At 35.3% G+C, this 14,668-nt stretch overlaps 1 protein-coding gene across 2 annotated transcripts in view; it reads right to left on the bottom strand.

Annotated features, from left to right (window-relative positions):
- Positions 1 to 14,668, bottom strand: part of RNEE/G (RNAse E/G-like protein) — a 367,518-nt gene that overhangs the window by 163,228 nt on the left and 189,622 nt on the right. For both annotated transcript variants that reach the window (XM_089788092.1, XM_089788093.1), the window contains exon 8: positions 12,159 to 12,306. In XM_089788092.1, coding sequence (XP_089644218.1) covers positions 12,159 to 12,306 — 148 coding nt within the window. The remainder of the gene's footprint in view (positions 1 to 12,158; positions 12,307 to 14,668) is intronic.

Genomic DNA, 14,668 nt, shown 5'->3' on the forward strand with positions numbered 1-14,668 from the left:
ACACTACTCTTCTAGTGAAGTCCAACTCATCACAAAGGATCTAGCATCATATGGCAGCATCCATGATGGAATCTAGTTCACTATGTCAATCACTATCAAGTGAGGGCTCATATATGCTCAAGCAACATATATTTATGCACTCATTCATTGAGCACATTCATATGGAAGAGAATGTAAATCAATATGAGTAATGCACTCATGGACATGAATCAATGATAATTAATGTTTCCAACATAAAATGCCCAAATCATCTCATTATGATATTTGGACATTCAACTGGATAGATAAAAAACATTTGAAAACAAAGCTTGTAAGTATTCTATTCTAAAGATTTTTTGCTTAGAACATGTACTTTCAAAGAAAAAAAATTCTATTGATTAGTCCACTAGAGAGGAATAGTTAACAGACAATTAGTCCATAAAGTAAGTTAATCTACAACACAAATAAAATTCCATAACTCCACTCAAAGAAAGTTATGGAAGACATTACTTTGTCCTCTTGATTTAATTGGCTGTAAATTATCACTCAAGAAACATTAAGGCAATTCCCTGAAGGATTGTAAAGTATTTAATAAATTCTACTCATGTATAACCACATTTGAATAATAACAATCAGCATTTAAATTCATGTGATTGCAACTTATAAATCAAACAAAACTTTCTAATTTGCAAATTGCAGTAAAAAGGGAAATCAATTAAATGGTTATAACATCTTCATTGCTCAATATGTCCTAGAAAGTGAAGCAGCAAACAATAAAACCCAGAAAACATTTTGCAAGATTCATAAACAAATTGAGTTGTTCTCTCTACTTTTTAGCTCACTAGTTTCTACTCAGAATCGGCAGTTGACACAGCACAATGTAAATATTTGTAAATTCTTTCAAAAGGATATTATAAGTCAAAGTAAATTTCATGCTTTCTAACTTTTCTTATTTGGCTGTTAAAAATATATATTAATTCATTTGTTCAAAAATATTATCTTTTCATGTGATGCTTGAAATCAATGTGAATCAGTTATTGAGTTTATGAGCTAGATCTGATCCTCCTGTTTACAAATCTTGCTTCCCAACATAGGATTTCCAATTTCTAGGAGATGGGTTGTAGAGGAGAAGTTAAGAGATTCCACCATGATTTGTTTTAGTGTTTCCCTGAGCTCTACAATTAGGGTCTTAAATCCCCCTTTTGATGAAATGTTTTTCCAGCTATCCCCATTTTTTTGTTTAATTTAACATCAAGAATGAAACATACTGCCATTTCTTTGCCTTATCTACAAGATACAACTTTACTAAATCTGGCACACTGCAATTTATTCATTTAAAAATGTTTCCCATAATTATGCAGTTGGATTATATTTCCAAAGTTCATTATATATCTAATTGTGATAGCTAAAAACTATAGATTTAGAATATATACTCCATTAGTGTCACTTACAAACCTATTGAGTAGCTTGGTAATGTGTTGTCCTCAATTTTGACATCACAAAATTGAGGCCAACCTACAGAAGTTTCTCACGGATCTGTAGGCGCATCCTCTTTGTTTCATCGCATTCATGAGGCATCATTAAAACAATTTATTATCTCTGAATTGTTCTTTTTATAGGCTTGTCTATGTGTTCTTTTAAAGGTTTTCCGTCGAAATTATCCCCAATTGTTTGTAGGGAAGAGTTTTCCTTCTCCTACTGCAAACACTCTATTTTTGGTTAACTTTCTCGTCTTTTCTTTTTTTTTTTCTTTGTGTTGTAAATAGTTTTCGCTTTTTTTTCCCTTAGGTCAATAGCCCCTAGAATTCCACTCAATTCAAGCTAACTTAGGTCCAATACTAAGATGTCTAGCTCAAGTTATAAAGGAAAAATTGGGGATTTTCAGGTCAACTGCATATTTTTATTAAAAAACCTCATAAAAGTGGTCTCTATATTGATAAGTACACGATATAAAGTTATATTTGATATTTAAAGTGGATTTTGTGGTCCATTTTTAAATTTCAACTCATTCTGAGTTGATTTTACCATTGTTTTTTATGTTCTATGAAAATAGCTTATTTCAAGTTTATTTTTCATGTTACTTTATTAAAATTATAGTTAAATATTAAATATAATTACATAAGACAACTTCAGTGTATAAGTGGGATTTTTGTTTCATATTGCATATATCCACATACAAAATACTCCATGAAAATCCACTTTCAATAAATTCTAAGTCCCAGCATCATTAAAACTGTGCTTTTAAATGCGATTGCATATGTAATTGTGTTTAAAGTTCATTTTTAATAATTAAATGCATGTGTGTTTCTAAATCAACATTTAAAGTGGGTTTTTGAAACTCATTTACTTCTAATTGTAAAATCAAGATGAGTTCTTTATTCATTTTAAGCCAAAGTGGTGATTTTGGACCCAAATACATACGTTTTTAATTTAAAAATATGCTTTCCTTAACTTCTAAATCATAAGTGGAAATTTTCAAGGCAACTGCATATGTTTTAGAAAACATGTAAATGCTATTGAAATGTGCGTTTGGACTTGTAAATTCCACTTGGAGCAAAAGTGGAGATTTTATATCACGTTACATATATTTCCTAATATAAATATGCTTCCTAAAAACACATTTTCATTAGAAATTGAAATGGTCAACTAAGAGTGGAGATTTTTGGTGGATATGCATGTATTTTATAACATGCATTTGGTCCAAAAAGTTGTGTGTTTTCCTCTATCTAGGGCAAAGTGGTGATTTGTTGAGGAAGAACACATTGTTTTTATGTGTGTTTCATGCAAGAAATCTCGTTTTTCACTTTCACCATGGATTTGGAGGGTCATTGTGCATCATTTTCATATGCAAACACTATCTAAATGTGCATCCAAGTATTGGCAACCCTTGGGCACATTTTTCACTCAAAAAAGTCACATTTTGAACTCAAATATAAGGTATTCTTGGGCATTTTTCTTCTAGAGTGATTGCATGTCATATGTTACATGCTTTTGGTCAAAAACGGCCCGTCTACAACACGTTTTCTACAAAAGACCTTGCATTTCTTGGTGGATTTTGGTTTCCAACATTCCAAAGAGTTTCCTAGGGTATTTTATTTTCAGCTTGTTCTTCATCATTTTCAAGCTTAAAATGATGCCCTAGATGCCGTTTTTTAATGCATTTGCACATGGCATTGATTTGGTCAAAGTATGTTCCATTTTTTGGGTACTGTATCTCTCTAACTATCTCCACATGTCCAAATTCGAATCTTGACTATCATTAATGTTTGAAATTCGAAATCTATATAAGTCTTGTGATATTGGACAAATCTAAAATACTAAATCTCTTGGATTTATTTCAAATTTGCTAAAAATTTGGATAAAGACTTGATTTCTCATTTTTTGTGGAGTTGAGGTGAAATTTCTTTATTGTTTTCCTTGAGGCATTAATGTATATATTTGTTTTCTTGTGAATGCAAATCTTTGTCATTTCCATTTTTAGAATTGCATGTTTTTGTGCATATGAAGCTGTTCCTTCTATCTTCTATTCTTCTCCAAAGTTGCATATGCGAGGTCTCATCTTACTTGCATATGCAGTCGGGTGTAAAATCTTGTTCTTAAAAGAAAGATAAGTTTTTTTTTCCCTCACATGTGAATGCAAATTAAAACCCCACCATTACGCATTTCGTGTACTTCCATATGGCTGCCCTATGATTAGAGACTTCCCCACATGCTTACCGGATAGAGTTTCACAGTTTGCACTTGTTAAAATATGAGATACTCAATGTGTTATTTATATTTACCCTTGCTCACTTAATTTCAAACTTCTTGCTCGCATATGCAATCCACTTCAAAAATTCCATTTTTGGTTATTTTAGCCATTCTATGCTTGACCCATTTGTTCATTCGCTCTCTGCAATAATCCCACACACTTTCCCTATTCATACTTTACCCAAATCCATGTTTCTACACATCAAAAGTCCAAAAATGATCCATCTATGCTTGAACATACGTTGGTTTTTTCTGGAAAGTCAATAACAACAAGCATAACCCCAGACATGCAAAAGAGAAAGAGGAATGTAAAGTCAAAGTGATCACGTGATGGAACCTACAAGAAGGTGAAAGAATGATTACAAGCATAGAATGTTTTCAAGCTAAAAAGATCAATGAACACTCAACGGAACAATCAAGGATGCATATTCATTTTCCAATTTGAGATGCTTCCACCAAACATGAGCACAACAATCGTAGAATATCAGGCATCTTGTAGCAGCATGAAGATCAATAAAGCTTGATGTCATAGAATTTGTGTCTTGTAAGACACTTAGAATATTATTTGTAATTGACATGTTACATGTGATGGAAAACTAGGATGTAATTGCATGGGATAGTATCACGTGCAAATTTGTAACATATAATCAAGTTGCAACTGCATTAGGCATGCAACTTTGAAATAAAGTCAAAGTAGTTACTTAGATATTAGTCAAGGTGGTTGAAGTTGTTCCACTTTTCCTCTACCTTTCTCTCTCTTATTTCCCTATATAAATAAGAGAGCTCATTGTATATAATCATCTTTTGGCAAGGCAAAAAAATTGAGCCAATTTATATGTGCACTCTAAGACTTTGTGCTTGGATATAAATCTAAATTGTTATAATAAAAGAGGCAACTTGCTTTGAAACTTTGTGTTATTTCAAGGTGTTACGTGACAACATTTTTTGGATATTGATTGTGAGTTTTGGAGCTTTCATCAAGAGGGATTTGAATTTAATCATGCAAACTTTGAACTACCTATTGCATTTAGAGCCAATTTGAACTTTTGAAGACTTCGCTTTGTAGGAGGACAAATTATAATAGAGAATAGTGGCTACAATTCTGTAGGTGTTTTTATTAAATTTGAGAGTATTTGGTAAGAGACTTTGTGCTTTAATAGATTATTCTGCTTGAATCCTTATTCAGGACAAATGCAGGAGACTTTGGGTTCCTATTTTTCTTTCACAAAATATAAAAAGTAAGCTGCTGCCCCTAGTGTTGTCCTTACGTCAATTCCAAGGTCACCAGTATTATCATAGCAATAAGGCACTTTTTATTAAATTGGAAAATTATAGTTGTATGCAAATCATTCCTGAAAAAAGAGGAATTAATCAAAAAAATTATCTTTTTTGTAATTTTAGTTAAGTTCCTACAAAGCCATCTATAGTAAATAGGGAGCCTCCCCCCTATTGTTGAGAGCAGAGAGATGAAATGTTGCCTAAAGTCACAATTTTGTAAGTTGTAGTCAGTGACGTACAAAATTTTTACCCAACATAGTGTTATCATTCCTTCCCTTGAGTGTATTCTCAGTCTCACTGCCCTAGCAATCAAATTGCTATCCACGAATAATAAATACAGCTGTCCTTGTCCTGCTATGTCAGATTAATCAACTTAAAAATGCATGAGGCCTAGGTGTTCTTGTATAGTTAAAGTTTAGGAGAGTATAGTAAAGTAGATTAATAAATGACTATGACAGTATATATTTTTAGAAGCTCCACAAATACTCTATTGCATGGAATTTCCAAAGATCCTCCAAAACGACATCAAGGCAATGAGCAACACAACTTGTCTAGAATAACAATGGGTGTATATCAATAAAAACTTTACACTTAGCAATTTGTTGCATTATTGGTAGCATTCCATGACACCTTCCAAAACAATTACCATCTCCAAAGAAAAGGACATTTGGGACGTGAAGTGTGGTGTGCCACCCCCAGATTCGAATTTGCAATTTCTGATTTGCTTGCTACAGTCTTGATTTTTATGTGTTTATCTGATTTTCTGATTTCTTTTTAGCTTAGTTTTCTTGGTTTTTTATGATAAGAATTGCAATGATTGAATATTATTAAAAAATAATGAAAGAAACTAATAGCAACTACTTCACACCAGGCAACAGAATAAAGTCTGATTTTATTTAATTCAAATGATCTTACACTTGCAGATGGATTATACATGCATGCTTATACATGCAATCATAAATATATGTAATGTCCCCTACTTAATGTGACTATAAGGGTCAATAGATTAGCCTATGACAGGAGCTTCCGTAGGCTAATGAACTGGTTAGGGAGCTCATTTGGCAATATTTTCAGAGGTTGCTAACTTTAGTATGTCAATGGGAGTCAAGAGATCTGGAAATTTCAAGTGTTCGTCTTGCTAGATTTGGTTGAGCTCTTTTCGACGAGCTATCATACATGGTATTCTAAGTTCAACTCCTGTATGATTTTAATGCCGAAGTTAATTTACTTTATTATAAAGTGATAATTAAATAAAAGACTTATCAATTAAGTCACTTTATTATAAAGTTGTCTTAAAAAGGTATTTCTCATTTATCCCACACTGCTTATGCAAATAAAGTTGACTTCTTGGCTGACTTTATATTCTTTTGGCTAGAATGAGTTGGGGCATGCTTGGATGATATTAGTATTATGCTATTGGATTTCTGTGAAGTCTAATTGTTGGGCTTGAAGGACGAAACCCCTCTTTGCTAGCATTCTCTTCATTGTTGAAAGACGCAGTCAGAAGGATTATCGGGTGTTCTCATTCAGGAAACACAGTGGGATTTATCGGTGATTTTACACATGATTTAAGAGCTCTAAAGTCCAAGTTATGCAGTCATGAATAGTGTTTTCTACAGTGCTCGTGAATAGTGATTTTGCCACAATGTGCGTGAATAGTGTTTTTGCTACAGTGCACGTGAACAGTGTTTTTCTATAGTGCATGTAAATATTGAAATTGCTACAATATCGTGAATAGTGCTGCTACAGTGTATGGCAATGTTGCATTGAGTTTTCTTGCCCACTCTTGTCGGTTAAAAAGTTGGGATGTTGTCATCTCATCTGCAGATCACTACTTCTAGGTTCCATCATATTGTTTATTTTAGGCATTGTAATTGTTAAATATCAGTCTGAATATTTGTTGTAGCCTATAAGGCATATTATATGTAAACATTTCTATTCCAAAATCAATATTTAATCAACAAATAAGGAGGTTCTAGACTTTGCATATTTATCGTTGTACGTTTGCTAAGTGTTTGTCAAAATGCCATGTTGAAAATAACACTCTAATTGATAATACTTAGTAATCTGCAAGTCTCCTCAAAAAAAAAAAAAAAGGGTCGATTATTACAGTGGTATCAAAGCTTTAAGTTCTACCATCCTGTGGAAGCCTTACAAGGAATTTGAAATAGTCGAAGAAAGGAAAAGTGTTTGACAAAATGTCAAAACACTAAAGTCAGAAATAAAACAGGTTTAGAATGTATGTTTGAGCATGCAACAAAGACCATTAACTTCCGCCATACCAGAGCAAGACAACAAAGATTCAAACTCGCAGAGCAAATAGTCTAGTTCATCCATGTAGGTGAACATAGAATCCAATCATACAGACATAGAGGAGATATTCTTTGTTCAAGACAGCAGTATGGGTGACCGAGATGACAAGAATACAGGACTAGGTGGAGGCAAGAATGTTGGTCTAGATTAGGAGGTAATGTTCAGACAGTTATTGGGTACATTGGAGGAGGGGCAGTGTATGTAATAGGAGCAAAATAGGAGAATGAATATGATGTTGCAGCTTATGGCTAGACAGATGGGCATCAATATTAATCCAGGTGATGTAAACAATGGAAATGGGGGCAATGATAATAATAGAGGCCGATGCAACCACAATGGTCCTAAGAATAAAATTAATGGTAATAATAACAGATATGGCAACAATGGGAATGAGGCTGATAACTTTAGACATGTTGCACGCCCAGCTTGTACAGCAAGCTCGAGACCTCTTCTACCCACCTTCTCACCCAGAGCTCCACTTCAGCCAGTAAACGAACCACAGATTACCAAGTTACAGGATCAGTTCAGGACAGACTAGAAGGCTAGTGGACCAGAGTTTCAAGCAAATATTTCCCTCAAAGATTACATGGACGTAAGGATGAGAAACATGCCTAGAGCGGGAGGGAGGAATCAAGAATTTGAGCTAAGAAAGGAAGTTAGAAAACTTTCTTTATCTTATTATGATGCTTTAGGGAAGATGACTGCACGAGCTTGGGTGTAGAAGGTAGATACATACTTCCAGTTGAATCTGATACCTGAGGAGGAAGCTATCAAGTATGTAGCTATTCATTTGGATGGTCCAGCGCATGAGTGGAGGCACCATGGCATGGTGACCATGGGGCATAATCAGATCACAGTTCGCTAAAAGACTCAGAGAAAGATTTGATACCAAAGATCCTGAGCTACAGTTTAAAGAGTTGGCACAACTCAAGCAGTGGGGATCAGTTAAGACATACATCAGTGAATTTCAGAGGTTAGTTGTGTTAGTTACAAATATTTCAGAGAGGAGATTAGTAGTGCTATTTATGGATGGACTCATAGAGCCCTTGAGGAGTTGAGTCAAGCGGCATGAGCCGGCTACATTACAGGAGGCCACCAAGAAGGCTCATGACTTAGCAGCTTCTTTTTTTAGGAACAAATTTCAGCATAGGGGTTCACATATGAAGAAGGATAAGGAAAAGCACAAAAAATCTTTTCACAAGGATGCTCAGCCAAAAAGGGATAATAAGTTGGACAATGACACTTGGAATGAGTTGAGGAAGAAACTATGTTTTCATTCCAGAGAGCCTTGAGATTTATCTCATAAGTGCCCTCTCAAAGCTAAGGCAAATCAAATAGAGTATTTCTTAGTGGAGGAGTCACAGTCAGAGGGGGAGGAACAACACTCTGATTTGGTGGATAGTAGCACTCCAAAGGAGAACGACATTCCTAAGGATGACAGGTCATTGGCATGGTTGACAGGGGCTCAAAAGGTGATCACATTTAAGGTCAAGCGTACTACCCATGGGTAGAAAGTGATTTCTCTCATTGACACCAGGACTACACATAACTTCATTGATGCATAGTTGGTAGCTACGAGAGGCTTACAGACCGAGAAGCATGCTAGGTTTAGAGCCATAGTAGCTTAATGGTGACAAATTTAATATGCACTCAAGAGATATCTAATCTTCAAATCAAGTTTGGAGATGGCTATGAGTTGGAGGATGAGTTCCTTGTAATAGGCATGGGAGACTATGATGTCATCCTCGGCATGACATGAATGGCATCACTAGTTGAGTTCACACTCAACCTAGCAAAATTGGAGATGAGATTCCATCATGAGGGCAAAACTATTGTACTCAGAGGACTTTCAGATGGCAGTTGCAAGGTAATCTCCCTGAGGAGAATGCAGAGACTTTTTGGCATAATGGCATAGAGTGGGCAGCAAAATGTTTCACTGTGCCATCTTCACGAGAGGCACAAGGGAAGAGTCATCCACCAGATATCCAGGAGATACTTGACGGTCACACTAAAGTATTTGGCGAGATTCTGCATGGGGTTCCTCCTGACAGGGGAATAGAGCATGTTATTGAACTCGAGGAAGGAGCCAAACCAATTATGATTACTCCCTATCGTCATCCTAAGAAACACAAGGATGAGATAGAAAAGGCAATTAAGGAGTTGTTGGCGATGGAGCACATTAGACCTAGCAAAATCCCTTTTGCTTCAGCAATAGTTTTGGTGAATAAGGATGGGACGATGCGCATGTGCATCGATTACATGGCACTGAATAAGAAAACAATTAAAAACAAGTATCCCATTACTAAGATTGATGAGTTGATCAATGAGCTGCATGGGGCATGCTTCTTCACCAAAATTGATTTACGATCCGAATACCATCAGATTCAAATGAGAGCAGAGGACATCAAGAAGACAGCCTTCCAATGTCACTATCGCCATTTTGAGTTTATGGTTATACCATTTGGACTAACCAATGGACCCGTTACATTTCAAAGTTGTATGAATTAGGTATTCAGGAGGCAGTTGAAGAGATTCGTCTTGATCTTCTTTGATAAAATCTTGGTCTTCAGTAAGATCTGGGAGCACTTACAACATCTAGAGGAGGTGATATCTATTCTGGAGAGAGAGTCGTATGCCAAGGAATCTAAATGCAAGTTTGGCATGACCGAGCTCCTTTACCTTGGGCATATCATTAGTGCAGATGGCATTCGGGTTGATCCCGAAAAGACTAGAGCTATTGTGGATTGGCCTACTCCCACAAACCTCACACAACTCAAGGGGTTCTTTGGTTTATGTCGTTTTTACACGAGGTTTGTTAGGAGATTCTCACAGATTGTTGCAACTTTAACGAATCTCACCAAGAAGGGGGCCTTCAAATGGACAGAGGCAGCGTAGAGATGTTTTGACCACTTCAAACAAGTAATGTCCTCTTGTCCAGTTCTAGCTCTACCGGATTTTACGAAACCATTCGAGCTTTCGTGTGATGCTTCAGGAGATGGGATAGAGGCAGTATTGATGCAGGAGAGACACCCCATTGCTTTTGAGAGTAGAAAACTCCGAGGAGTTCAAAGAAGCTATTCTATCTACAACAGGGAAATGTTGGCCATAATGCATGCATAGGCCAAATTTTCATCTTATTTGGTAGGTGGACATTTCGTGATCAAGACTGATCACAATAGTATTAAATACTTCATGGGCCAGCATGATCTTAATGACGGGTAGCAAAAATGAGCAGCACAAGTTGTATAGAATAACAATGGGTACTTATTAATAAAAAGTTTACACTTAGCAATTTGTTGCATTATTTGTAGCATTCCATGACACCTTCCGAAACAAATAGCATCTCCAAGGAAAAGGACATTTGGAACGTGAAGTGTGGTGTGTCACCCCCAGATTGGAATTTGCAATTTCTGATTTGTTTGCTACAGTCTTGGTTTTTATGTGTTTATCTGATTTTCTGATTTCTTGTTAGCTTTGTTTTCTTGTTTTTTTATGTTAAGAATTGCAATGATTGAATATAATATAAAATAATGAAAGAAACTAATAGCAACTACTTCACACCAAGCAATAGAATAAAGTCTGATTTTATTTAATTCAAATGATTTTACAGTTGCAGATGGATTATACATGCAACCATAGATATATGTAATGTCCCCTACTTAAGGTGACCGTCAGGGTCAACAGATTAGCCTCTGATAGGAGCTTCTGTAGGCTAATGAAGTGGTTAGGGAGCTCATTTGGCAATATTTTCAAAGGTTGCTAACTTTAGTAAGTCAATGGGAGTCAAGTGATATGGAAATTTCAAGTGTTCGGCTTGGTAGATTTGGTTGAGCTCTTTCCGATGAGCTATCATACATGGTATTCTGAGTTCAACTCTTATATGATTTTAATGCCGAAGTTAATTTACTTTATTATAAAGCGATAATTAAATAAAAGACTTATCAATTAAGTCACTTTATTATAAAGTTGTTTTAAAAAGGTATTTCCCATTTATCCCACACTGCTTATGCAAATGAAGATGACTTCTTGGGGGAGTTTATATTCTCTTGGCTGGAATAAGTTGGTGCATGCTTGGATGATAATATTATTATGCTATCAGATTTTTGGGAAATCTAATTGTTATGCTTGGAGGATGAAACCCCTCTTTGCTAGCATTCTCTTCGTTGTTGAAAGACACAATCAGGAGGATTATCGGGCGTTTTCATTCAAGAAACACAATGGGATTTATCAGTGATTTTACATATGATTTAAGAGCTCTAAAGTTCAGGTTATGCAGCCATGAATAGTGTTTGCTACAATGCCTATGAATAGTGATTTTGCTACAGTGTGCGTGAATAGTGTTTTTGCTACAGTGCGTGTGAACAATGTTTTGCTACAGTGCGTGTGAATAGTGAAATTGCTACAATGTTGTGAATAGTGCTGCTACAGTGTATGAACAGTGTTGCATTTAGTTTTCTTGCCCACTCTTGTCAATTAAAAAGTTGGGACGCTATCATTTCATCTGCATATCACTACTTCCAGATTCCTTCCATCATACTGTTCATTTTAGGCATTGTAATTGTTAAATATCAGTCATAATATTTACTGCAGCCTATAGGTCAATTCTATGTAAACATTTCTATTGCAAAATCAATATTTTATCAAGAAATATGGAGGTTCTAGACTTTGCATATTTATTGCTCTATGTTTGCTACATGTTTGTCAAAATGCCATGTTGAAAATAACACTTTAATTGATAATACTTAGTAATCTGCAAGTCTCCTCAAAAAAACAAAAAATGGGTGGTTATTACAATATATCTTTACAACATCTTTCTCAGAAAAGAGACTTCCACTTACTTGTCTAGCTGCTGCAAGATTGAGCTCAAGAATAGGCTGCTTTTCACACATCTCTTTACTAAGCAAACGCGTACCACTGTTGACATCAATTGAAACTAATGCCTCCGTTTCTTCAATGACCAAGTATCCTCCATTAGAAATATTTACTCTACATCAAAAGAAAAAAAGAAAGAAGAAATTAAAAACACTACTATAAATATAAACTAGTAAACAAAATATATTTGTGCATTCAAAGTGAGGCAAACAACCAAAGCTACATTTTTTTAGAAACTAAACATCTAAGAAGAAAAGACAAATATTTACAAAGTAAATATGTCAATTAGATAATATGCAAGCAGTCAAAAAGACACAAAATAAAAGTAAGACCAATAATAGAATAAGATTTATCAATTGACAGTGTGGTTCCTCAGATTCACTAAAGACCCAGATATCTGAAAATCAGAAAGAACTGGCTAATGATTAAAACATCTTGAATTCAACAAATATAAAGCTATAACATATCATGCGAACTCTAAATATATAACAAAAAGGAATTCTTTCGAATACAGCATTAAAGGTTTGGAAATACATCAAATCTTATTTCTAATTGATCACCAACTAAAACATAAAATGCAATTACAACTAGCTATTTTACAAAAGTTCCCATCATGTCTAGAAATGTTCATAATGTTCTTTGATATTTGAAATTTATCTTTTTAAACTTTGTAGATTTGGTACATCCATTCCTTAATAACCATCTGTTTGCAAGCTTTATGGGTCTTTAGTTCACATGATGAAGAATATTTGAGCTGCAGTACTTTTCATTTAGTATACAACCAATGAATGTCAGCCCACAACATGGGAAGTTAATGCAATGACTGATTTGATTTACATAACAATCCTTGAAGATATCTCATGTTGCCCAGAGAGGCCCGAAGCTTGTAAATATCCAAAAGACTATTCAACACAAGCTATATCAGAAGAAATGTAGCTTTTAATGATAGAGAAAGTAACATAACTTCAGAATTGGAATATAATTTTTACGTTTGCTAGATATGGTGAAGGGAACCTACCAACAAAAGATGTAAAGCACTGATAAAATCTTTAAAAGGATAGGAACTATTAGTTTGTATCAATATCCGTCAATATGCATAAAACATTTTTCAAAATTAACATCTCATCTCCAATTAGGTAGCTAAATAGTTATATGAAAAGTTCATTGAGAAGGGATGTAACACATAGGATGGTGGTTTCTAAACAAAGGTGAATTTCGAAGTACTGAATCTTTCTCTTCCATGGATGATTTCTAATATGTTTTCTCGCAAGGAGCTTGTATTGATCTAATGTTGATGCTTGTATGGACTAAAAAGTTGTAATTGACATCCAGTTTAAAAAATTTAGGTTTAGGAGCCCTAAGTTCCTCCCAAAATAAGAAACAGAGAATCACATACCCCGGATTTTTATCAAACCAAGCTAATGCATACAAGCAAGGGGATGTTTGTACTATGTATAAATATCATCCCTAATGCATCGATTCAACTCCTCCCCGAGGGAGGAGGTGGGGAGTAGCATCCAAAGAATGTTGAAACAGGGTAAGGCACTTAATCTCAATCCCCATAGTACTCAAAAGGGACGCAGCTCAGCAAGCCAACTGCAAATGCGAGTGAAAGGAGCAATCAAGAGAACAAAGGACTCTAAGGAGAAGTAAGAAAAGTACAAATACCTTAGGCAACCCTTACAATAATCAGCAAAACCAAGAAGACGGTGTAAGAACCAAACGAAGTCAAAAATGGCCTCAAGCTTGAAAGGGAAACCCCAAACTCTGCAAGAGCAATACTGTGAGGTGTAGACTATCTACATTTGATGAACCACCAAACGGCAATTTGAACCTGCTCAATGGAAGCCCAGTCAGACTCTGGAAGGGAAGGCCCTTAAACCATGGATCCCAATGGGTTGACCAAGAGTGTCAAGAAGTGCTATCTTGGACGGGATGCCCTAGAAATGATACCTAAAACATTGTCTCAAATAAGAGAAAGGGAACCCAAACCCCTTATTGATATGTAGCTAAATTGCAGGCCTCAAATTGAAATGAGAACCCAAAAACTTGACCCCAAGATAGGTATATGATGAAACAATCTCAAGGTTAGAGCCACTGAAGGTGAAGAGAAAATGAGAGGTTATAAGGCAATTGAAGACCATTACCTTTGTTTATCCCAGATTCACAATCAAAATCCTCATAGCGCAAAAAGAAGTCAAGCAATCTAATTGTCTATGTAAGCCCTTAAAGGATGTAATGCAGAGGTGTGTGGTGGGTAACAAAACTTCTATGGATTTATAGAAAAATACAAGGTTTGTCCAATAGGCCTAATGACACCTAAAGGGCTCTCAGAAGTCAAAACTCAAATTATCACTTATCCAATGCCCCAAATGACTTGAATCACTTGTTCGCTCCTAATATGAAGTGGACCTATAGGTTTTAGGCTTTTAGGTAGGGTTTTTATCCTTAAACTCCAAATTGCCCCTTGTAGGCC

The sequence above is a fragment of the Cupressus sempervirens genome, chromosome 6 (genome assembly GCF_028749045.1).
Source record: "Cupressus sempervirens isolate cs-2001-9-10 chromosome 6, ASM2874904v1, whole genome shotgun sequence".
Classification (NCBI taxonomy): domain Eukaryota; kingdom Viridiplantae; phylum Streptophyta; class Pinopsida; order Cupressales; family Cupressaceae; genus Cupressus; species Cupressus sempervirens.